Raw genomic sequence first — 25,840 nt, forward strand, 5'->3', positions numbered from 1 at the left:
TTTATGATTATTAAATTATTAGGTGAAAGCATAGAATGGTTATAAAACATTCTCACAATGTTAAGACTGGGTTTCTTAATAACATTATTTCAGCGCAATAACAAATGCACAAGTACTACTAATTTGTGTGATCTGAAGGTGGGATTAAATAAATCGCTGAAAAATAAATCTTTGTTTTTGTTCCATGGAACTTCTACTGCATAAAAAAAAAAAAGTTTTCTACAGTGACAGTGAACAGATGAAATTTGCATCAATCTAATTTGAAATTAACTTCTACATTCATTAAATCTCCTTTACACAATGTTCTTAGATGCCATCAAATCCTCAAATGGTTTAATCCGTTTCATTTCTGTTATATCGTGGGATGCGTTAGATCAATATAACATAAAATATCTTACCGCAGGGAGTCCAACCCTCACGTTGGGTATGTAGCAGCTCAAGAGGAAAAAACGTAACACTTATCAACAAATAAGGAAACATTTCACTGTTACATAACGATATACTTTTATTAAGAGACATGCACACACACGTAACAACAATTCAAACATAATAGATAAAAGTTAGAAATCCAAATATGATAAATGGATGAACGGGAATGATGTTTACCTTGTCATTTTCAAAGTCACTCTTTTACCTCCACTGTCCACTTCCGGTCGTTCATCTCGCGAGAAATTAAAGTTTAGGACTAACGGAAAAAGGGAGGATACTTTATGTTAATTTTTTTTTTTATTTTTTTTTTTTATTTCGGACTATTTGTCTCATCTTTTTATTAGTTGTTGTTTTTTTTAATCTTTTTATTGGTTCACAACGTTTCGGCCAACTTCCTCTGGCCTTCGTCAGGTGGTAACCGCGACGGATAGGAACTTCGAATCTCCTAACTGCATTCTCAGCCATCACTGCCATCCGTAGTTGTTGTCGTCTCACCACATTTTTGACCAATTACCTCTGGCACGCTTTGGGTGGGATTGAAACCGCTATCTTCAGACAATGTTCATCTGGAACCGTAGAGATTCAACGTCTCTATCAACTGCGCCACGGGCCCCGAAGGGCGATTAAGGTTGGATTCTTTGATCTTATAAATCCACATTTATTTATTATCTGATCTTCCATAGTCGGGTCCGTACCGATTGGTATATATATATATTATTCCTTAATTGGAATTTTTTTATTTTGAGATGAGCATTTTTATGTTAACATAAAAATGCTCATCTCAAAATAAAAAAATTCCAATTAAGGAATAATATATATATATGGAGGATACTTTGTCCAAAGAAGTAAAGAGTTACTCCCCTTTGCTTTATTAATTTGTTTGATCCCAACATTTTAAATTTTGTTGCTGGTACAACTTCAATTGAGGATCCACCTGCAAATATTGTGTTGGACAACGAGTGCAAGCTGTTAGGTTCTTGCACTCCAGCTTCAGTGTTCTGAGAAGCTTCTGGTGTTTGTTGCGGCAAGTTGGAGGCGTCCAACAAGATGTTCAGTGGAATAGAGTGATCTCGTATTCTGTCTGGGAGATGTGATGGCTCCAGTTGGTTGGAGTGTTGAACCCAAATTGAATTTTGGACATTTATCTCGTACATTACATTTCTGGTTCGTCGTACAATGTAGTCTTGGGTCCATGACTCTTTGTTGTTTCAGTAGTCTTTTGTTAGGACTTGTTGACCTGATAAGAATGCTCTTTGGAGTAAACCATGGTGGTGGTTGTACTGCCGCTCCATTTTTGTGTTCCTCGTGATGGAATGATGGGGGTTTGGATGTAGGACATGGATATTTAAGCGGATTTTCCGATTCATCAAGCATTCGGCTGGTGAGCTACCGTTTAGTGTAAGGGTTTGGTGTTGCCCTATAGCTTGTCAAGAAGGTTTCAAATATTTCTGATGTCCCTTTTCTCGAGTTTTAAAACGGCTCTTTTAAAGGTGTTCACAAGGCATTCAACTTGACCATTCGACTGGATGAAATGGTGGTGTGTGAATGTGCTTGATACTGTTTTGTTGGCAAAAAGTAGAAAACTTGACTGAGCTAAAAGCGGTGCCGTTGTCAGAGACCAAAGTCTCAGGAATGCCAAATCTGCAGGAAATCTTCTGAAGTTTAGAAATTGTTTCCTCAGAAGTAATGTGGTTTATTTGGAATATCTCGGGCCATTCGCTGTAGACATCTACAACAACGAGAAAGGATTGTCCATTTGTGGGCCCTGCAAAATCTATGTGGAGGCACGATCAGGGGGAATCTGGAATAGGCCATGAAGAAAGTGTAGATTTTCAAGGGGATTTAGCTGCTAGCTGACATTTAGAGCAAGTGTGTGCAAGGTCTTCCAACTGCTTATCCATTTTTAGCCAATAAACGTATCCACGTACTAATGCTTTCATGTGACTGATGCCTTGGTGTCTGAAATGGAATTGTTTTAGAATTCTGTTTTGCAATGATAAGGGAATGATGACCTGTTCAGCAAGGAGAAGTATACCATCAACCTTTGATAGGGAAGATTTCTGTTGAAAGAAGGGTAGTAACTGTTTGTTTGGGGGTACTGTTAGCCACTTGGCACGGTGGTAGTAGATGACTTCTTGTAGTAGAGGTCAGAAGCTGTAGCTTCTTTAATCATGTCAGAAGTGACCGGTAGTTCCCTTATCGTAGCTGTGAGTGTTGAAGAGATTTCTGGCTCCAGGGATATTGCTGCAACAAGTCTTCAGGTAGCCTTTGGTGTGTACTAATTAATCTTGACAGGGCATCTGCATGTCCAATCGAATTGTAGTCCAATAATGTGGTAGCTCATCGTTGTAGTCAATTGGCAGTATACACTGGAATACCTTTCTTGGATTCAAAAATGCTCACCAAAGGTTTATGGTCTGTAACCAAAGTAAAGTGACGTCCCTAGATCATTTTATGGAATTGCTTTACAGCATATATTATTGCCAAGGCTTCTTTCTTGATTTGACCATAATTCCTTTCTGCAGGTGTCAATGACCTAGATGCAGGAGTGATAGCTTTCTGACTGCCATCAGGAAAAATGTGAGAGATCACGGCTCCAACACCATAGTCAGAAGCATCGGAAACCACAATAATGTCCAAAGATGGATTAAAATGGGTCAAGCGAAGATCTGAAGAGAGTAAAACTTTGATTTTGGCAAAAGCAGCTTTGCATGCTAGTGACCAGTTCCATGCAATCCGTTTTTTCAGGAGGTTATTGAGGAGTTCGGATGCAGAGTAAGTCTGGTAAGCTGTAATGGCTTACCAACCCAATGAAAGAACGTAGAGTTTTGACGTCTGTTGGAGCTGGCATGTTTTTGATGGCTATGTTCTCTGGGTCGGGTCGGCAACCTGTTTTGTCAAAGATGAAACCCAGATATTTTATGACGTTCGGTAGAATTGACATTTACAGCTTGTACATGGAAACCGTACTGTTGGATCCTATTAAGTACAGTGATCAGATGTAGGAGTTCATCCTGGGATGTGCCCGAGATGATTATGTCATCAATAAATGCTGTGGCTCCCGTTATGCCTATCAGCATCGCATCCATGGTCTGCTGGAAAATAGATGGGGCAGTTTTAAACCCGAAAAGAAGACAGTTGTATCGGAATAATACCTTGTGAGTGTAAGGAGCTCCTTAGAGTCCTCATCAACTTCAATTTGTAGCAATGCATCAGAAAGATCAATTTTTGCAAAACAGGTTCCACTGTTTAACTTGCCAAAAAGGTCTTCAGGTATTGGTAGGGGATATTGGTATGTATCTAGTGCATTATTTAGTCCTGTAGAATAATCAGCACAGATGCAAACTTTGCCATTTGCTTTTCAGACCACAACAATAGGGGCAACTCATCTAGAGTAGTTTGTTGTCGGCGTCATAGGAAAATTGTGTGAAAGCTCGACACAAATTTCCGGGGTCTTGCAATTGAAATTTTTAGGTTAATGGCGTCATTAGACTCAATTGAGCTCTTTCAAATTGGTCCTGTTGCTGCGTTAAAATTTGTTTGAGAACTTGTTTTTTAAAAAAAAATAAATGTTTTAGTTTAATTTCCAAATCCTCATCGACAATTTGTTATATCGTAATCAGTCAGTTAAGAGCGTCAAATTGCTGTTATCTTGAAATTGAGCACCTAGAAATTTTCACTACTAAATTAACTAGATTTACAGGAGCATCGCCTAAGTAGGGAGTTGTGAAATAAGAGGCTTATTCACATTACATTTCTACATGTTCATACAAAGAAGCTAAGAGAATTTCAAAGGCAGTAATAAAGGTCTAAGAATCGACCCCTCACAAATCGTGTTTGTTTAGGATTTTCTGGATTACCATTAATTTAAAGCAGTTGCTCAACTGAGCAACAACTCTTACTACTACCACAATTGCTTTTTCCTGGATACCTAAAACTAAAAGGAACTGCTTTCATAGTCATTTAAGTTCATTCTGAAATATTAATTGAGTCATGGTCTTCAGTAATCAAATTTTGTTTACTTTTAATCGTTTTATCTGAAAAGTTTAAACCCTTATCCTCAGGTGCATTTTCATCTTAATAAATGGGTATCACTTTTATGGTAACAACTGTATCTATAAAGGAAGCACTTCACAATAAAGTTCTACTGGAAGAATTGAGGTCTTAAGAGGTGGCAATTGTCAACACCGGTATACGTTAATTCCTATCCAGTTAAAGCCGATAAGATCTTTCTCTTGTCAGAAGTAGTATTTGGCACAGCAGCTGCTCCCTTTTTGTAAAGGATCTATCATGAAATATATTTAAATGATATTTTCATAAATATTATAGAACTAATGAATATTATATTGTGCCCAATATATAGTAATATTAAACAAAAAACCTTGGGTGCAATCAGTTATAATAGAAAGAAAAACAGCTCTCCAGCATTATTCGGTATCATGAGCCAAGCCTACAAGCATTAGACAGGAAAATACGAAATTATATGGCAGAACATGTTTTGCTGATACATACAGATGGCAAACTTTGCAGGTAATAGATGCTCGACACAAAAAAAAAAAAAAAAAAAAAAAACCCACCTGAAAATTATCTCTAGGCGGAGTTAGAACACTCCAGATATAGCATTCAACCCAAGTAGTGTTTGAATATATGGTTAAGTGACAGATTTAGTCATTTAAAACTGCTTTAAAGCTTCACCGCTCACTCATTTTTCGATCAAATTTCCAATTATTACAGTTTATAGATCACCTTCTCAGCTTTATTGTGGGGAGACCCCCCCCCCCATTTTTTTCAGTAAAACAAAAGTTATAATTTACTGGTGTTCAAAATCGTCAAAAAACAAGGATATGAGCAACGTTTTTTATTACTGGTTTTCATAGCAGCCATGTCGCTACTAATTCACGGCTCACGCGAAAAGAGAAGTAACAAGTGAAACAGAGAGAATGAAAGTAAACAAGTGCCGTACATTGTTTTACATATGTGTATGTTATGAGGACCAAAAAATAAGACTGAATTTAAATAAAGAACAAGTTACTGGAAGCCTGCAAAAATCATGGATTACAATTGAAAAATGTGAGCATAAAAAGTAATATGGTTAAGCTTAGACACGGAAAAGAAAATAAGATATTCTAGTAAAAAATATAAATTTGTAACTTGAAATATTGCAGCATTAAAAAAAAATAAAATAAATAAATTTAACATTATAAAAAAATTTCTTAATGCAATATTTTAACATTGGATAGAGCAAACAGTTAAAGGAAAACAGTTTGGAATAAAAAGAAAAATATCCATGCACAAGACAATGATGCAGAAAAATAAATAAATAAGATAAAAATTCAGAATGAAATCAATCATTTATTGAAGGTTTCCATTTAAACTCTTTCTTCAGGTTTGTTAAAAACATATGTTAAATAACATTTGCCACAATAATGTCTGTCAAAGTGAGAAGCCATGAAAACGCCGCCACCACATTCTTCATTTGGGCATTCACGACGCAAACGGGTGATTTTGCCATTCTCATCAACCTAAAAATACACAAGATTAAAATTGTTTAGCAATTAATATAAACAAAGAAATAAAAAAATTAAAAAGTGTCCGCTTGTTGCTCAGATATTTTCATGATGCAAATCACTTTTATCTCAGAAGTGTCCCAAGATGTCATCACAGCAACGTTAGATTAGATTAGAACAAGGAAAAATACACTTGCTGCCGCAGCCGCTAGGTTCAAATTACATTTGTCTTCAGATTCATCAAATAGTTTAATATCACATTCCTAACATTAAAGCTTCATGACAATCAGTTGTTGATTCTTTATTGCCAGAGTCAATCAGGAGATCTCAACAGTTAAAAATAACAATTATTCATTATTTTCACTTTTAATAACAAAATTAAGGTTTTAATGTTTATGAAATTATAAAAATTAAATTATTGAAATCAAAACAAAATTTCATACATCATTAAAAAAAAAAAAAAGAAGTATACAATCAGTCACTTTGTGTGTTTTTTCCACATAGGTTCAGAAATGGCTGAGCCTATCATTCACAAATTTCACACAAAGCTAATTTATATGTCTGGCAGTGTTCTTAGATAAACTTTGTACAGAAATTCATCCGATAAGTATAATAATAAAAAAATAAAAAACCGACCCTAAAATTTTTTTTTTTTTCCTTTCTTATAAAAGAATTTTTACTGGGCAATATTTTACTTACAACGGTCAAGGGAGATAATTGTCAGCAAACCATAAAAAAAACAAACAAAAAACAAAATACAACAACTATTGTCGGCTGTAGATCAGTGATAGAATCTTAGACTACGGATCAAGTGATCGCCTGTTCAGGACCAGGCGTACCTCACCATTTTATTTAAATTATTATCAACAAGTTTAATTTACAATAAGTATCATTTAAAATCGCCACAAATCATTTCGTTTTCATATTTTAAAACTAAACATTAATCAGAAGTGACTTTTCCAGGGCATTCATCGTCAAACCGAAATATCAGTTGGCTATGTTATTTTTATATGTATAATTTTTAAAAATTTTTATTGTATACTTTTCAATAATGCCCTTTTCTTATATTTCATTTCAATAAAATGCCCCACAATAGAAATACCGAAGAACAATAATTGTGAATGAGCTGATTTGCCTTGTTACCATTTCTGGTAGTGCTTCACCGGAAGTTAATTATAACTGAAAAATTTTAATCAGCACTTAGTCATAAAAATTATACGGATCTTAAAAAATTACCCCGTATAGACATTCTCCTGACAAATTAAGACTGAAAAATGTAACAAAATTTAGTTTTAAAGATATTTCAAATACCCCAAGCTGACCGATCAAAACTGAATACAGACAGAGATAAACAGCAGGCATCAGACATAAATAGTAAAACCTGATTAGATGTAAGAGTATTATCAGTTTTTCTGGGAGTATAACCCCATTTCGGGACAAGATCAAAGTGTAGTATCTGTTCTTCAGATGCTGCACTTCAATTTCTTGTTCTGTCAGTGGAGGAGAAATCCTTCACGACTGAGAAAATTTTTATTTTTGATCCTTTTCTCCATTAAAAAACGACCCTGGTGTCTAACTCTGTCTCGTGGGGAGGCATTGTAAATAGGAACCACCATAAACATGTCAAAGGAGAGAGTTATACAATGCACTCATGAGAAAATGTTTGAAGACAGAATGTTGAAATGCTTCCCTCCTCTAGATTAGAAGTTTAATTTTAGTCTAAAATAATCTAATCACAGTAATAAAATATTTTGTAAAATAAATTTTGAATGATTTCTATTCAAAAACTTTTTTTTTTTTTTTTTTTTTTTTAAATCAAAGGCCCATTTCAAAGCACCCCTACCAACACTATGTATAGATTGAAAAGAGGAATCAAAAAGCCAAAGTGAAACAGCAAGTGGTCATACCTTGTAATATTTCAAGACAGCCAATTTCACCTTCTTTTTCTTATGCTTGTTCTTTTTGGGAGTTGTGTAATTCTTCTTCTTTCGTTTTTTGGCACCACCGCGCAAACGCAACACCAAATGGAGAGTGGATTCCTTCTGAATGTTGTAGTCGGACAATGTACGACCATCTTCAAGCTGTTTACCAGCAAAGATTAATCTCTGTTGATCTGGAGGAATACCTGCGAAAGAAAGACAAATAACACATGATCTTTTCATTTGCAGTAAACGAGCAAACTATATTCACGTAGAAATTCTTATTGTAATCGAGTGACATTTTTAAGAATTGCATTCCACACATTAAAGACTACCCTTGTGGGGAAAAATAGAAACAGAGTAAACTATTTTTTGAAATATAGATATCTTATAGCAATTTTAAACTGATTAATAAACAGAACATTTCAGTTGATTAGCTCAGCTTTTCAACAATATGAAGTCAATAGGAAATTCAGAAGTGTCCCAATTTGTCATCATAGCAATAACTGAAACATTGCTAAAGATTTTAATAAAAAAGTTTAATTGGTGTATGAATGGATGAACCTTAGACAATAGTAAAATTAGCCCCCCCCCCCCACAAAAAGACCAAGGACTTCTGGCGCTTATTTAGAATTAAATCTATTTTCAAAACAAATAATAGACGATTATACCCGTCATAAAACAAAGATGTCATCCCAGCAATAACAAATTGATTTTTTTTTAAATGTTAAAAAACCCAAACAAAAATTAATTTTATGATTAAAGCAATCTTTTGATCTGTTACAAATCAAAATTAGCCTTGCAGGTACTTGTATAATTTAATCAAGACATTAAAAAAATGAAAATATTGAAGAAAAGTATGTACCTGTTATGGAATAAAGTTCTCATAAAAAATTACCCCATCAAATTGTTTTTTTTTTTTTTTACAGAGGAAAATCAAATGTTAATGAGATCAATAGTGTCATAAGCATCTTGCCTATTTTGCGATGAGGATGGGGGAGCTAACTCCAATCATCATTTAAAGTTTGCCGAAATTTGACAAGATTTTGAAACACGGGCAGAAAAAACACCTAGATAAACTTTTACTTATTTTACTGAACCTGTCTTTTTTTAACCAGCTTTTCGTTTAAAGCCCCATACCCCCATAAGCAAGATAACCGCGATACGACCGATCTTATTAAAATTTTATTTCCCTTAGTAACAAAAATCCATAACGAGTATGTGAATCTTTATGCAACTATTTTTCATTTGAAGTAAAATTGATAAATTTAAAAAGGAAAAAGTCTGTTAAAAATTAATTTTAATCATGAAAATGCATATTGGTTTTTAAAAAGCAAAATTTTAAAAGTTTGGTCTGAATTCCAGGACAAGAATTCATCTAGTCTGGTGGAGTATCCAGTTTAGTGCTGTTAGCTTATTTGTTTCCTTCCTGAAATGTTATTTGACCCTTAAATATTAATTTTCTTTCCATTTGTAATATATACTTTAATTTTTGTTTAATAAATTTTACATGTGTAAGTAATCTATCACTGCAGGTAGGAACCAACTTATTCTACAAAATGCAGAGAAAACATTTGATAACAGAAAGACTAAGAGTTTTGATAACAATCAGACACGCAACTTGCCAATGGCCAAACATCCTAAAATTGCAATAAATTTCTCAACCTAAGTGTATTCACTCATAATCTACCAACTAAAAATTTAGCTAATGAGAACATAATCAGTTTTATATTAAGTCTCCGACTTTAGTTTATTATTAAACATAGTTTGATCTGATTGAATCAAGCCAACTGGAAAAGAACCGACAATTCTATATGAACTTGAACATTTTTTACCCAAGGGAGCTACCACTTATCAAGGCCTAAAAGCCAGTTGAGAATAAGGATCAATGAGACAACAGCGTAGTAATTGTTAGTGGTGGAAATCAGGTATAATTCGATTATTGAAGACGACAGCCCAACAAGAACATGTTTACATTGGACTTGACCATATTGTAGTCAGCTGGAAAGTATTGCAGGACAATTTTTTTTTACTAATTATATGCTTTATTAGCAAAAAATCTAATCAAGCAAAAATCACTCTAGATTTCCACCCCATCATAGGATACACATAGTGAGTTTACTGCATTTATACTCTCCAGTGATACATTAGCCATTTTAAACCGAATAACAGAACATTTCAGTTGATTAGCTCAGCTTTTAAATATGAAGTCAATAGGGAATTCAGAAGTGTCCCAAGGTGTCATCATAGCAATAAACTGAAACATTGCTAAAAATTCTAAAAAAAAAAAAATGTCAAAGTAAAGATTTTATATAAAGGTTAAGTTAAGATAAAAATCAAATTTTTGAAAAGCTGCATTTTTTGTAAACATCTTAATTACAATTAAAACCATATTTTATCAACTAGCCGTTTTTTTTGTTTTTGGATAGAGAGGGGAGATGTCACACGAAAGTGATTTAAAACATCAGTTCTAATTCATTAAACAAGCAAAAAAAAAGCAAAACAAAAACAAGCACGTAACGAATTCTAGTTTTCCCTTGTTTATGGAAAGGGAGGGAGGGGGGGGGCAGGTAAAGTAATAATTGTTAAGATAATGTGTATAGTTTAGTATTTATGTATTAATTTGGCCAGAACTCCAGAGCACATTCTTCATGGCATTTTTCTTTAATAAAATATTGAATAGGTTTTTCATGCCCGGTTTGCTCAATGAATCAAAAAACAAAACTATTTTCGATGGTAAAGGTTTTAAAAGGAGTTTGTAAACTGAAATAGGATTTAATTATGGTAACTATGTAAAATGAGACTGAAATAACTACCCCAAAACTTTATTTTGTTCGATTTAAAATAATACTTAGTTTAAAAAAAAAATAAAAAAATATTTTAAATCACCCAACTTATCCCTATATACAAAAGAGACACCGAAATTCCCTTCTGGACCAAAATACCACAGGTGTACAACAGATGGATTACGTTTACACTGAACGACATTTAAGACATAAATGTGTAATATTAAAAACATTACATTCAGTCCTAGAAATGTCATCATGATCGCAGATATGCAGTGGAAGTAGCACATATAGTAATTCGTTTTTACTAAAATATTCTTATGGACACAGGAGATAAAATAATAGCTTCCTTTTGTTTTTTGCAGACTTTTAAATAACTTAATACAATTATATATTTATACTTTTGTATAAAATAAATTTTTTGTTTGTTGTGTTATTTGATAATAAATTGGAGTTTTCTTTGTAATTTTTTTTTTTTTTTTTTTTTTTTTTTACATAGGCATCCACTTATCAAGGCTCAAAAGGCCACTCAAGGATAAGGGTTAAAAAAATGTACAGTAATCAATTGGACAATATAGTAATGGAAATTTGGTACTGAAGTGGAACGTCTCATCAAAAACTTGTTTACGTTGGACTTGAAGACAACCATATTTTAGTCAGCTGGAAAGAATTCATAATTATATTTTATTTTTGTAACAAATATACTGACATCACATTATTTCACATATGATTTTTTTTCGTTTTATTTGTGTATGCAAAGATTTTTGTATTTTACATGCGACCTGCCCAAGCATAGTATAAACACACCCAATCTCACCATGTTAACGGCTTTCGAGATTAAGAGTGTTTTTTCTGAAAGCCGTTAACATGGGGAGGTTGGGGTATTTATAATACGTTGGCACAATGATACTTTACCCTTTCTTTTATATCTATTCGCTCACGTCTCTTTTTGCTCAATTAGTATAATCCAGTGGTTTCTGTCATTTGCCAGGCGTTGCCCACCAAGATTTGTGGAAAAACCGGCTTTAAACCGCAGAAGTTTGACAATGAGTACATTTTTTAAAAAAAAAAAAAGTTATAATTAAAAGCGTTGAACAATACCAAGTATAATTTTGGGTATTTATGTATTTTTGGTACTGTGCTGAAATAATATTGTCTTCATTTACAAAGCCATTTTAACCTCCAGGAGGGGAGGGTGTTTCGTCACTTTTTTTTTTTTTTTTTTTTTTTTTAAAATTCAATTTTCACCCCAAACAAGGCACAGTGTCACTTTGCAGTAGGGGGTTACTATCAGGGACATAAGTTGCAGGGGTATTATGAAGGGAGGTGGGTGGCAAGATGTCTGTTCACATTACACTTGAACTTCTGCATATTGGGAAAGCAGAATCCCGGAAGCGAGTTCTAAAGTTTAACAGTTCTTGGGAAGAAACTATTGAAGTAGAAGGCATTCTTACACCTAGGGATATCTGTGAAGGGGTGGGATTTAGCTGTTTGTCCCCCCCCCCACTGAGGGGGTACAAGTGCTTGTAGTTCGTCAGAGCATTCACCATTAAAGTACTTGAACAGGCAGAGGGATAGCAGTGTCAGAAATTTCGTGAAAATAGTGAATAACTCCACCCCATCTTTCCAAGCTTATAACTCCTCGAAAAATGTAATTCAAGCCCTAATTTTTTTTTTCAATTAAAGGAGCAAGGACCAAGGTTTTATTAAAAAAACAAAAAAAACAAAACAAAGTGTTTTTTTTTTTTTTTAAAAGGTTTTAAACTTCGGACTTTACAGGTAAATTTCTAAAAAAGCGATTTGTTTTTTTGTTTTAAATTTGAATATATTATTTATTGACCTTTTCTCTTCAATTTGTGATATATAAAACTCCACGACATAAATTAATTATTTACTGTTTAATAGACATTTCAAAATGAGAGGCGTGAATTATTCGACCCCCTATCTTTCTAAGCTTATAACTCCTCGAAAAATGTAATTCAAGCCCTAATTTTTTTTTCAATTAAAGGAGCAAGGACCAAGGTTTCATTAAAAAAAAAAAAAAGACAAAAAGAAACAATGTGTTCTTATAAAATAAGGTTTTAAACTTCGGACTTTACAGGTAAATTTCTAAAAAAGCGATTTTTTTTTTGTTTTAAATTTGAATATATTATTTATTGACCTTTTCTCTTCAATTTGTGATATATAAAACTCCACGACATAAATTAATTATTTACTTTTTAAGAGAAAGTTGAAAATGGGTGACACTTGGGGGGGCGTGAATTTAAAAAAAAACGTTTGTCTAAATTATATTCGGTTTATTGGGAAGAACATAAAATTTCACATTGACCCTGAAAATATCGTAAAAATAGAATCAATAGAAAAATTTTGATAGATTTTTAAAATTTAAAAATTTTAAAATATTGAGTTTAAAAATTGAAAAATATTGAGTTCGGAAAATTCATTACTGTTTAAAAAAATAAATAAATATTTTTATTACTTTTAAAACAACTGTAATAGTTTATTTTGGAAGTATAATCCATAAAGAAAATAAATAACCCACTTTTAACAGAGAAATTACGAGATTTTTATATTGTATTCGCAGTTTCGTGTTAGGGGTGTCAAAAATTCCTACAAAAATTCTGATACTGCTAGCAGAGGGATGCAACATTTCGTCGATGGGACAGAGGCTGAAGCCTAGATGACAGTTCTTGGCGACTCTTTCGAACCCTGTCAGGAAGTGAGAGACAAGTAGCAGATGCACAAGCCCAATGTGGCAACAGTACTCCATAATGAATGGTGGCCTTATAGAGGTACAGGACACTTCCAGGTGCAAGTAGCACTGTAGAGAGAGAACTCACCTTCTTCACAGCAGCCTTGGCAATGCTCTCAATGTATCTACTCCAGTTCATGTTCCCTGTAAACGTTAGGCCGAGGAGGTAAAGGAAGTACTTTTGGGTAATGTGTTCTTTGCCATTGCTATTGGTGGTAGAGAAGGTTTATTACAATTATTGAAGGAAACAAGCTTAGTCTTGGCAGCATTGAATGTGACTCCATTTTTTCCCCCATTTCACTAGAGATTGGAGGTCATCCTCTAGTGTTTCTGCCATTGCCTTAGATATGTGTTTCTTGTGCCTGCTTTAGAGAGGGGTGTCATCAGCAAATATACCCATCTCAGAGACAATTTTATCAGGGAGGTCATTTATGAATAGACCCGAGGTACTCCCACATTTATATCATATTGTTTAGATATACGACCATCGAGGACAACCTGGATTTTTCTCTTAAGTATTTAATTACACTATGTATTTTTACAGTGATACAATATAATCTAATTTTCCTTAGAAGACCATCATGCCATACCCTGTCAAAAGCCTTAGATATAGAGGGCTACCACTCTACCCTCCCTTTTTGTCTAGTGAACAGTATATACGTTTAGAGATACCAGTTAGGATATCTGCTGTGGGATACTATTAAAAAAAAATTAGCGTGAAACTTGCATTTAACCTGAAAACACGATTTAAAAATAGCGCGGTACCATCGATGTATAACCAACGGAAAGAATGCATGATGGCAGAGCGCAATACTATCTGCCACCATATGCATCTGAGAAGGCTGAAGCACAGATTAATTACTAAACAAGTTTATTTAATAATGAATAAATATTGAAAATTAAAAGAAAAAAATCAATATTATTTGATTTTTTCTAGATCTCTTTAACATTAGTAAGTCTACGGCTTCAAAAACGTCACTACACAGGAACAATTTTTGTCTCGCATGTACATTATTTTTGTTTGCTGTAAAAAAAATATTAGTTTATTTAAAGCTTCTTTGAAAAAGGTAAAAAAGTTAGGATAATATTAAATTAGTTACATACAGGGGGTGGGGGTTAAAAACCGGAGAGTGTTGAGGTACATAAAAAAAAAACAAAAAAAAAAAAAAAAACATTGGGACAAGTCCAGCTGATATATAAAAATGCTCTTGTAAAGCACAATACCTTCTTTGTCTTGAATTTTGGCCTTCACATTTTCAATGGTATCACTTGGCTCGACCTGATGAAAATAAAGGTTTCGTTTTTATGAGAGAGAAAAAGAAAAAAAAAAAAAGTATTCATAAATCGGTTAATTGAATAAAATTTATATTCAGCTAAAGATATGGCTGTTCTCGCTTGAACATATTCTCTCTGCAGACTGAGATATCTTTGCTGGTTCTGTCATGTTCTTCACCATCCAGACGATTTCATCAACAAAATCATTGAACCAACCCTTGAAGTTTGAGGGAAAAAATGACATTGAGGCCAGCTGAAAACCTGGCTCAGAACAGTGAAACAGGATACAGAGTTGACGTTTTGCCACTGAAACTGCAATTGACTAACACTTGTATCATCTACTAATGCAGTAGACCTTTGTGTCTGCCCAGTATTCGTTTCAGATGTGATAAATTCTCTTTAGGGCAAATGCCGAAACAAGGTTAAGGACAATTAAAACTTTTGTAAAAATATATATTGAATGTATTGTTTTGATTAAAAAGTTAATTTAAAATTTAATTTATTAGAAATGATATGGATGCAATCTAATTGATCAGAAAATGTAAAGTTGTAATCAATAATCAGTTGAAACACGGATAAAACATCATTTCAATAGATTGCACATCAGGCGGGGGTGGGGTTAATTTACTGATGTCGATTTCTGTAAATTGACCCACTGAACAGGGAATATTGTGAATTTGAAAACCCAGAACATTCAAATAGTGTTATTAATATAAAGCGCAACAAGACAATCCATTTGTCAAGAGCAACTTTCAATACTTAAATCTAATCTGATAATCGATTAAACACCGAAAGAAATTTTAATAAATCACTCACCTCAAGAGTGATGGTCTTGCCCGTGAGGGTCTTCACGAAGATCTGCATTTTTGTTTTTCAACTAGAGAAAATAAAATAAAATAATAAAAAATCATGGTAAAAATAAGGTGTACATGGATGTGGATAGAAATTATAGAAAACAGGATTTTTGGAGGAGAAAAAAAAAAAAAAAAAAAAAGTCGTCAAGGAGACTAAAAATTGCAGCTGCAATTTGACCAGAAAAATTACTAACTAAAAAAAAAATTTGTATAAAAGGATAGAAAATCAGACTAGTTTGCTTCGCTGGCATATGAAATCTATATATCTATAAAAGTGAAATTGTGTATGACTTTTGAAAACTCTACAAAACTCCTCCACCAATTTTGAGTCTAAACATTTTAAATTTTAGATGTAGGTTACTTTGACATGGATCAAACTTTTTAATTTGATTTGAGCCCAAAACAATAAATGTTAAGGGGTCAAAATTGGGGTCCAAGTTAAAAAAAAAATTGTTCTCTGCTGCCTCTACAAAATCACTCAGAGCCAATTTTTGTTCAAAACATTTGAAATTTTACATAAAGTCTATTCAGACATAAACGAAGCTTTTTAATCAGTTTTTGGTCGAAAATTTGGCTGCCAAGGGGTCAAAGTTCAAAAGAGTTCACCTTTGCAATCCCTAGCAAATTATTGAGCCAATGTTTGGTCAAAACATTTAAAATTTTACATAAAGGGTATTCAGACATGCAAGTTTTTTTAATCAGTTTTTGAGCAAAAATTTGTCCAAGAGGTCAAAGTTGAAAGAGTGGACCTTTGCAGGGTCATTCTACCAAACTCCTCTGCCAATTTTGGATTTAAACACTTGAAATTTTAGATGTAGATTATCTGGTCAGGAGTCATATATATATATATATATATATAAAAAGTACATAAGGCCTTAGCAAAGCTGCGCTGAACTGCTAGTTGGTTAACAAAAATTGATAATTTGGTATTTAAATCTTAATATCAATGCGATAAATCTAATTTTCAAGGTTGAAATAAATAGGTTAGAATGACTCAATTTATGCTGAGGTTGCAAAATATACAATCACAGCAGCTTTGGTGCAGGAAGAGACTAAGACATGTGACAAGCAAAAGAATATGCCAATCAAAAAGACAAACTGCTACAACCCCGAGGATGAAGATGCACACACAATATATCTATACAGCAACAGGCTTGGTAGGCAAAACATGACAAAGAAAAATGTGCATACTGTGGAAGTTCTTGTCATATTTGGAGTAGAAAAAAACAAAACAAACCAAACCCTCAGCGACTTTTCAAAGCACAAATTATGAAGATTAATTGACCCATGCCCTCCTGACCAACTACCTCAGTACAATTTTAAGGTGGTTGCAAAATGAAAAAAGGTAACAGCTTAGCACTCAAGAAAGAAAACCTAGATGAAGAATCGGTGATGAAGCTTTAATTTTGAGGATCTCCAAAAAAAAAATACTTAGCAGCTGGTAATGTTTACACGCGTAGGTGATAAATCAAGGATATTCCTGCAACATGAAATATTTTGACCATGACATGGAGATTACACTGGAAAAAATAGTGACCCATCAGTATGCTAATCGGGATCACAGTTCATTGGTATCATGTCGAGTTAGTCCAACAATTCATTATCACATTATGCTACCCCCCCTCCCACAATCCAGCATTATAATTTAACCTAAACAGTGCCACTCAACACACCAAACCACTCCCATCAATAGTTTTGCAACACTGAGAAATTCTATATTCAACCGCCATGTTTCTTTTAGGCCGCCTACACGGTTTGCTAGCCAGTCTGTGATTGGTTTAAATTTGAAGGTGTCAGGTGATTTTGACTTGGTGCCCCTTTTTGTATTCATGCTAATTTTTCAGCCTAAGAAAAGAAAAGAAAAGAAAAGAAAAAGAAAAAAAAAAAAACAAAAAAAAAAACACGGAACGGGTTAGACTCAACCCAGCGGCACCCTCTGTCGAGGGAGCCAAGATAATTCCTTCATGGACACCAAACAGTTGGTGAACGAAGGACTCAACTCTACAGAGACAACCTGTTTGCTGAACCTATTCAAACCAAGGAAGACATTCTACTACCATTCAGCATGTTATTATCCGATTATTGACACTTATCTTATTTCTTTATGAGTCATATGGGACTTACTTTATGTCTGAATATAGACGCCATCATTCCCGCCATGTTCTCCATGTACAACATGGATCCTTCCAAAGGAAAAATGAACTAACATTCCACCAAAGAAATTCTAACTGCATATGGAAGCAAATTCGGCCACCGTTTTTTGCAAAGGACTTACCAGAACCAAAGAACTTTCATTGCTGTTACATTGTGAATAAAATTTGAGTTTAAAGGTATGGGCTTTTGTTCGTGGAATTCATTTGCTTTTGCAGGGAGGAAAATTGAGTGGGTAGGAAAGAAATTTCTTACAACACTAAAAGAAGAATCACAGCTGCTGCCAAATTTCCTCACCTCGAACAGATGGCTGAAGTTATCTTTGGGGGATTGTGCAATAAAGCCAACAAATCAAAAAATGTTAACAGCCAATAAAAGTTACTACCAGACTCATTTCATTTGAGGTTTAAATTCATGTCAGCAATGATCTTTATTAGCTAACACCTCGTTAAAAAAAAAAAAAAAAAAAAAAAAAAAAAAAAAAAGTGATAAAAACAACCAACATTTAAATCAATATGAGCCAGGGAGTAGGTATGTGAAAATGCCAAGGCTTTTGCGAGGGTTAAGTGGCATTGGTAACTTGAGTAAGCCGTAATTCTGTGCACTGAGGTATGTGTCATAAATTGGCCCCTACCACCTATATCCGGGGGGTTAACTACACCGCAGGGATACTGATGAGGTAGCACACATGTTTCGCTACATGCTGGTATTTGAATTATTTCCATACGTTCAGTAGAAGTGTAAAAAATTTTGAAGTGAAGTTTTGTGTCATTTTAATCATCATTATTAGACCTGAAGGTAAGTTGTAATAGTTTTGAAACTATATATATTCGTTAATATAGATATTAAACCTTATTTGTGCGAAATATGAAGCCTATATGACTTTACCTTCATTGGTTTTGAGTTTACCTAAAATGTGAAGCCGTTACGAAAATTTTCAAAATTTCACTAACGCCATATCGTTAACCTACGCACTTTGTTTACAAATATTTTCCAACAACGGCAATGACGCCAAACTACGGCTGGCTAAAAAAATTCTTTTAAATTATTAAAATTTATTTCAGCATAATGAACTTTTAGGATTTAAATTTTACTTTCTTTAAACCAAAACATTTCTCCCCGGCAAAATGTATTTTTTTCTATTTTATCATTTTATCGAGCTGCTTTTTTTCTTCTTCCATTTTGTTACTTTGCTTTTTTATTCTATGATAAACTAATAAACAAATTTACAATTAAAAAAAATACAAGAGTTATTTTTAAAATTAAAAAAAATAAAACTTTCATGAATATATTTTTTATTATGCACATTTTGCAAACTTTAAATTCTAAAAGTTTTAATAATTTAAAAGAAATTTTGGGTTTGTATTACTGTACACATTCGAAAAAGTTGTCAAAAAACAAATATATAACAAATAAATATTATCAAAGGCAAGATAAGTTACTTTTCTACCAAACTGGATACAGTTTTTGTTTTTATTCAATGTAACATGTTTATTCAGCTCGAAAAACATGCAGTGCTTACCGTTGTATTGGAAAATTCAAAATGGCGGCCACTCTCTCTTAAACACGGTAAGTTTGGGAAAAGGTGTTATAAATAATAAACAAGACAAAATACTATTAAAAAAACACCGAATATATGCCAACTTATGTCACGGTAACATATAATGAGCGAATTTCTAACAGTATTTTGTCTAGTTTATTATTTATAACATCTTTTCTTGAACTTACCGTGTTAAAGAGAGTGTCGGGCGCCATTTTGAATTTTCCAATACATCGATTAACACTGTATTCGAGCTGAATAAAAACACGAAAAATATATCCAGTTAGGTAGAAAATTAACTTATCTTGCCTTTGATAACATTTATTTGTTATATATTTGTTTTTTTGACAACTTTTTCGAAATTTTAATTTATATGCTAAAAGAAATTTTGGTAAAACTATACAAACACCGTGACAGCGAATTAACCCTACCCCTAACCCCAACCCTAACCCTAACCCTAAACCCTAACCCTAACCCTAACGCTGTCACGGTGTTTGTATAATAATACCAAAGTAACTTATCTCGCCTTTAATAACATTTGTTATATATTTGTTTTTTTTTGACAACTTTCTAGAATCTATACACTCAATGAATTTTCATAATTTTTAGATTTATTACTATTTCCGTCATGACAATTAAGTACATAATATTGTTTTGGCTTAAGAAATGAAAAAAAAAAAAAATCGATCTGCCTTCTCTATTTTAACAAGCACTGCAAATTAAATCGGAATTTGTAAACCGATTATAAAACTGAGAACTTTTTTCTTCATTGGGATGAGGGCGCTTTGATAGTGATTGTTAAATGAAAGACACTGGAGAGAAAACAAAATGTCGGCTGATGTACCCACGTGTGTGCAGAAGACATGATTATTAGGATCAAGCAATTTTACAATATTTAAAATCTCTTTTGAGGGCAAAACACAAAAATGCTTATATTTTACTAAAATTTCATAGTAGCTATATGCACGCGAAAACAAAACATGGGAATAAGTAATTTAAAAAATTACACTTCATTAATACAAAATATATTCGATAATTTAAAATAAAAGTGGGGGGGGATACCATGTTAGAGTTAATCAAAAATGTTTTTTTTATAATTATGTAATATAAAAAGCACATTTACAAAATAAAAAAAGATTAAAACGAAAGTTAGAATTAAGACGAAAGTTCCAAATAATAAAAAAGCTCTTTTATGATAGCCGAAGTTAGGTGAAAGCTATCTGACCAAGGAGGGAAGTGGAAATATATGCATATTTAAGACAAAATAAATAATCATAGAACTCTTTACTTAGCCAAATAATAATTTTAAACATTAGGAACATACTTTAAAGGAAATAAATAAATAATTAATCAAATTTTCATAGATAAAATTTAAATAAAAATCAAGAGAAACTTACGCACGATGAGTGCCAACGAATAGTACAGCTCAAAAGGAAGGAGCCTCTGCCTCGTTTTGGGAGTTTTAGCCTATCACGTGACAGAATCGATACTCTCAAACGCGTACAAATTATTATTTTTTAATACAAACGTAAGACACAGAACTTTCTAATATATCTATTGTTTTAATTTAATGCACTTTTATTAAAATAAATTCGATGCAATAATTATTATTTTAACTATATTTAGAAATATAATTTATAGAGTTCTATGTAAAGATATCTAGATAATATAGTCTTAAACCAAAGTCTGTCAAATAATGTTGGAAAATAATGTTAAGCTTTTTTGAATATATAAATACTTTTAGCCAAAAAATGTAATAGCTATCTATATGCATGTATTAAAAATAAAAATAATTACTGAATATAAAATCTTTTAGCAGACGATCCGGTTTGTATTCGTTTAGTATTCAGTTTTGTAATGGCGGCCAAGGTAAAGCCATCTCGGCTCGAAGCAGAAATAGAGAAATGTAGGGCCGAATGTTGCTGGCAGAGAGCGCTAGAATTTGCTAGGCAGCTTGTACACAAATCTCCCGGATTGGGTAAATATTGATATGTGTTTGTGATTTCTATCCTGTCTGAAGTAAAAGACTGAATATGTACAAGTGAAATAGTAAGTCTAAAAAGAAGGCAAGCCCCCCGAGTTTATCAGTAAAAAAACAACTATCAAGAAATATAAATGATGAATAAAAAAACAGAAGTTTTGATATAAATTATTGCGAATATATGACTTTTGGTAAACAGAACATTTTCTTATTTATTTGTGTTACTCCGTCAGTTATATGACGTTTTAAACATTTTTGTTTTTAACAAGCGATCAGTGACAGTAGTCATTATAAAAACATCAACATTCAACAAGAGACAATGTTTTTAATATTTCTCATTGACTTAATGATTTAAAAATCATAATTTTTGTTTAAAACTATATAGTACGTTTGACGAACTTTAAATGTTCATTTTTTTTTTTTTTTTTTTTTTTTTTTTACAATTAATTATGACTTGCATGCAGTAAAAAAAAAATTTTTTTTTTTCAATTTAAAAATGCCAACTTTGGTAATATTTTTGGTGCTTCTACACTTTATTGCCGAAACTGAAGACGCCATTTTATTTCGAGCACCTGTCGATTAGAATCCGAGAGAGAAATCAGTATTTTAAACTATGGCCGATAAATAACAAAAAAAAAAAAAAAAAAAAAAAATCAAACTAGATTAACTTCCGGAAAGAATTATGAAAAAAAAGTAAATAAGAAAGTGAAAGACAACATAAATTGTTTAATTGGAAATGTTTCGATTTAATTAATGAAAACGGGAAAGTTTTTCATTTAATTTTAGGTTAATTTATTCTTTTTAGAAGCAATCGTTCTCCAGTTTAATTTTTTTGTTATTTATTTCATGCTCCGGCCATAGTTTAAAATGCTGATTTCTCCCTCGGATTTCAACGGCAGGTGCGCGAAATAAAATGGCGTCTCCAGTTTCGACGATAAAGTGTAGAAGTACCATATTTTTTTCTAATCTATTATATAAAAAGGCGTATTTTTGTCCGTTTGTGTGGCTAAAATTCAGGCACTACCTAAGATACACTTGTAAATCTTACATATTCCGATACAGTATGACCTCGAACCTCGATTGGTTATGGTAATAAATAAATACTCTAATAGTCATCCGTTTAGGGTCACGAAGGACAAAGTTAATACATTGGTGTCAGGAGAAAATTGAGGTTTTTATGTATTTAAAATTTTTTTGATGCAAGTTCAGGGTTCAACCTAAGAACAACAGAAAAAAAAAAAACAGAAAAATCTTTATGATGTATGTACCCGTCACGGAACGAAAATGTCATATTTAAAAAATCACGTAAATTGATTAAATATATATATTTTTTAATATATAGAAAATCACTTTCTTTTCTTTTTTTTTTTTTTTTAGCGATTTTAATAATAAACAGTAACCATTAGAAGGCTAATTTTTAAATCTCGGTAGTCCGAATTAAGTTGTCTCCCTTTATTCATTAAGTATGGCAGATCACAACAATCCAGTCTCGCTTCTTCATAAATTTTTTTTTAGTTAAAAATAAAAAAAAATAAACAAACAAACAAAAAACAACTTAATCAATTTTACGAATTTGGGAATATGACATTTTCGTTCCGTGACAGATACATACACCATAAAGATTTTTTTGTATTTTTTTTTTTAATTAGGTTGAACTCTGAATTTGCACGATTAAAAAAAAATCTTACTAGTAACACTGAAACTAGGCCAAGTAGTCGGTCAGCTGCTGGTGGCTTTATCCTTTATTTTCTTTTTTCTTTTTATTATATTGAACCAGTTGCTAGAATAAGCATGGGGTGAGAGATGCTAAAAAGAACGTGATCAATGACGTGTAGAGTGGGTGAGAAAGAGTTTACACATCCGGGCCCCTCAAAAAATACATGTAGGAGGGATGTAAAATAAAAGTGAAAGTAACTTGTTTTTGTTACCAAAAAATGAATTTTTACGTTTTATTGAAATAAAATTATTTGGATTCTTGCACAACGTTTCGGTCGCTGTAATCTACAGCCTTCTGCAGGTGTCTTTTGTTAAATTTGGGAATCTTTTAATCAAACTCTGCATAGTTACACTTCTTATGTTTTGAACTGTTTGCTTCATCTTGGTTCATTGTCATGTCCAAAACTATCTTATCATTGCATTCTCTTCACGTGCTGTTTTGTTGATCTTTATTGAATCATCTTGAGTAGATTACACTCATTGTGCATTTACTACGTTTTAGATGCTTCATGACAGTTAATTTTTTTTAATTTCCTTCACCAAGAATCGAATTAGCAACCGCAAGTTAGAATTCACAATTAATAATAATAATTTTCTTTCTCTATGCGCCTAAAACCAAATGAAATGTCATGAACAAAGTTTTTAGAACTTCTCATCTGTTAAACAAAATATGATGGAACTGCTTCCCAGCTGATTACAACATGATTGTCTTCAAGTCCACTTTTAATAAATGCGTGTTAAGCTGTCCTCTTAAATAATCTAATCATGCTCTTATGGTTCATCTTCCAACTGACAATTTCTTTAACCCTTTTTCTACGGGCCTTGATAAACAGTAACTCATTAAAAAAAACAAAAAAAAAAACAACAAAAAAACAGGGTAACACATTGTTTTTTTTACTAAGTTCTGAATGGCAACTAACCTATTTTAAATCTGATTTCTATCTTACGAGTGATTGGTGGGTGGGATCGATCATACTTGAGTAACTTGTCAAACCATTTCTGCACTTAATTTCAAAAGGATATGTAACAAAGGTATAAGCAACTCTCTCCAGCTATGAGTAAAATAGAACCATGTGAATCATTTACAATTGTTGGGACTGCATTTGAGGCATTATCAGTCCAACTACATTAACAAAAATGAAAATGTGCAAACAAAACGCATGCATAACAGTTAGCCAATCAACATATTAGGCGCAAAAGGAAAACTTTTGTAGAATGTTCAAGGTAATCATCTTTAAAATCCAAGACAATTGAATGACTACTAGATTGCAATTAGATGACAGAAATCCATGTCAAAACAATTCATGCATTTCCCACTAACAGATTCACACAGCTTTGATCTCACCTAAAATCTTTATTGAAGAAATACTGCCGTTTATATTTACCACTCATATAAAACTTGTAACATCAGCATTGCACACATCAACCCGCCACGTGGAAAGAACAGCAGCAAACAGCATCATCCAGGTGATTAAAACACATCTTTCACATGCAAGAAATCCAGCAGCCCAACTAAACTGCTATCGCTGTTTAACTCGCATACATTACATTTCTCAATAAGTTGTTTCTTTACATAAGGTGAATAAAAGAGACATTTTCGCTCGTATAGAAACTCTCATAGATACATTCAAACAACTTGGAACGTCTTTCTTATAATAGATGTTCTTACCTTTTAACTACTGTATCATCATGATTTATTTGCTATTTTCATCATTTGTATTTTGTTTCTGAAATTTTTAGATGAGGATTGATATTCAAAACAGACTACTTAAACCATATCAGAGTAATGTCTTGTTCTTTCCTATACTTTTCTTTTTACTCATGTTCATCCCTTACAAAGCATATCACCACTTGGATGTAAGGGGCTACTATTTGGGGCCATGTCTAGGAAAGATTAACAAGATATTTATGTTACATTTAAACTTCTGCATATCAGTACAGCCAGGGAAGCAGGCAGCAGGAAGGAAATTCCAAAGTCTAGTTGTTCGAGGTGGCATTTAGGGGCAACAACAGTGAAGGGGTGAGATCTTATTGCTAAACGGGTTTGTCGGGGATATGTACGTTGAGGGGGTACAAGTGAAATAAGTTCATCAAAACACGTGCCGTTAAAATATTTGTAAAACAGGCACAGTGAAGCAACATTGTGGCAATGAGATAGGGGCTGGAGCTTAGTTGATAAAGTGGGACCAATTAGATTGACAACTCTTTTTTGGACTTTATCTAGGAGGGAGAGACTAATGATAGATGCACCAGCCCAGATGTGGCAACAACCACAGTATCTGAGGATTGTGTGACTAATGCTATGCTTATATATAATTATACTATAGGAGGAGAGGCTAAGAAAATAAGAAAACATGTTAATCTTCTGTTGTATAAAGTTAAAACTTGAAAAACAAACACTCACAATGTTGGTATTTTATTAATTGGTGTAATCCCGGATGTATAATATGTAAAATTAAAAAAAGAAAACATTCATTATTTGGAGGTCAAATGGCTATTTATATCCTCTAATGTTATCGAGATGTACACACATCTTTTAATAATATCATGTAGTTTGTTTTCCCACCCACAAACCAAAGGGAAGTAACTCTGATTTTATTTTTCTTATGCTAACTCGAGTTATGTGTGTGTGTGTGTCCAGAAAGAGGAAGGTGGGGAAGGGGAAAATAGAGAGGGATAGAAGTTCTGTTACACTTTTGCCCGGGCAATGTTGTGTAACCCCACTAATCCAATATAAAATTCTATGATGACCATTCATGTGTTCATGACAACAGTTTTTTATTATTGCAATTTATTCTATTTTATTCATTTTAAAAATGCATGCGATATCATTTTTTTGTATCTTGATGGTAAAATTGAAAAATAGAATAATTTAAAATTTCAGAATAATTCCACGAGTAAAACTATAAAATTAAAACTAAAAAACTTTT

General features: G+C 32.8%; 2 protein-coding genes across 3 annotated transcripts in view; one reads left to right on the forward strand and one right to left on the reverse strand.

The window, feature by feature from the left end:
• Nucleotides 1-5,761: 5,761 nt before the first annotated feature.
• On the reverse strand, nucleotides 5,762-20,704 carry LOC145293875 (ubiquitin-ribosomal protein eS31 fusion protein). Of its 2 annotated transcripts, none has more exons than XM_080140625.1 (5): nucleotides 20,611-20,704; nucleotides 15,485-15,545; nucleotides 14,618-14,672; nucleotides 7,844-8,061; nucleotides 5,762-5,951 (listed from the first exon to the last, which is right to left on the reverse strand). In XM_080140625.1, exons 2-5 carry the CDS (start codon nucleotides 15,530-15,532, stop codon nucleotides 5,799-5,801), a joined length of 474 nt encoding a protein of 157 aa, XP_079996751.1. In that variant the 5' UTR covers nucleotides 15,533-15,545; nucleotides 20,611-20,704; the 3' UTR covers nucleotides 5,762-5,798. The 2 variants fall into 2 exon arrangements, with proteins under 2 accessions (XP_079996751.1, XP_079996752.1); XM_080140626.1 differs by lacking the exon at nucleotides 20,611-20,704 and adding an exon at nucleotides 17,971-18,110.
• Nucleotides 20,705-21,043: 339 nt separating this feature from the next.
• Nucleotides 21,044-25,840, forward strand: part of LOC145293874 (tetratricopeptide repeat protein 7B-like) — a 197,870-nt gene continuing 193,073 nt past the window's right edge. The window contains exon 1 of the mRNA XM_080140624.1: nucleotides 21,044-21,191. Within this exon, the coding sequence (XP_079996750.1) occupies nucleotides 21,071-21,191 (121 nt within the window). The 5' untranslated portion in view covers nucleotides 21,044-21,070. The remainder of the gene's footprint in view (nucleotides 21,192-25,840) is intronic.

This window comes from Euprymna scolopes, chromosome 15 (assembly GCF_053919585.1).
Source record: "Euprymna scolopes isolate OS-2025 chromosome 15, ASM5391958v1, whole genome shotgun sequence".
Taxonomy (NCBI): Eukaryota; Metazoa; Mollusca; class Cephalopoda; order Sepiida; family Sepiolidae; genus Euprymna; species Euprymna scolopes.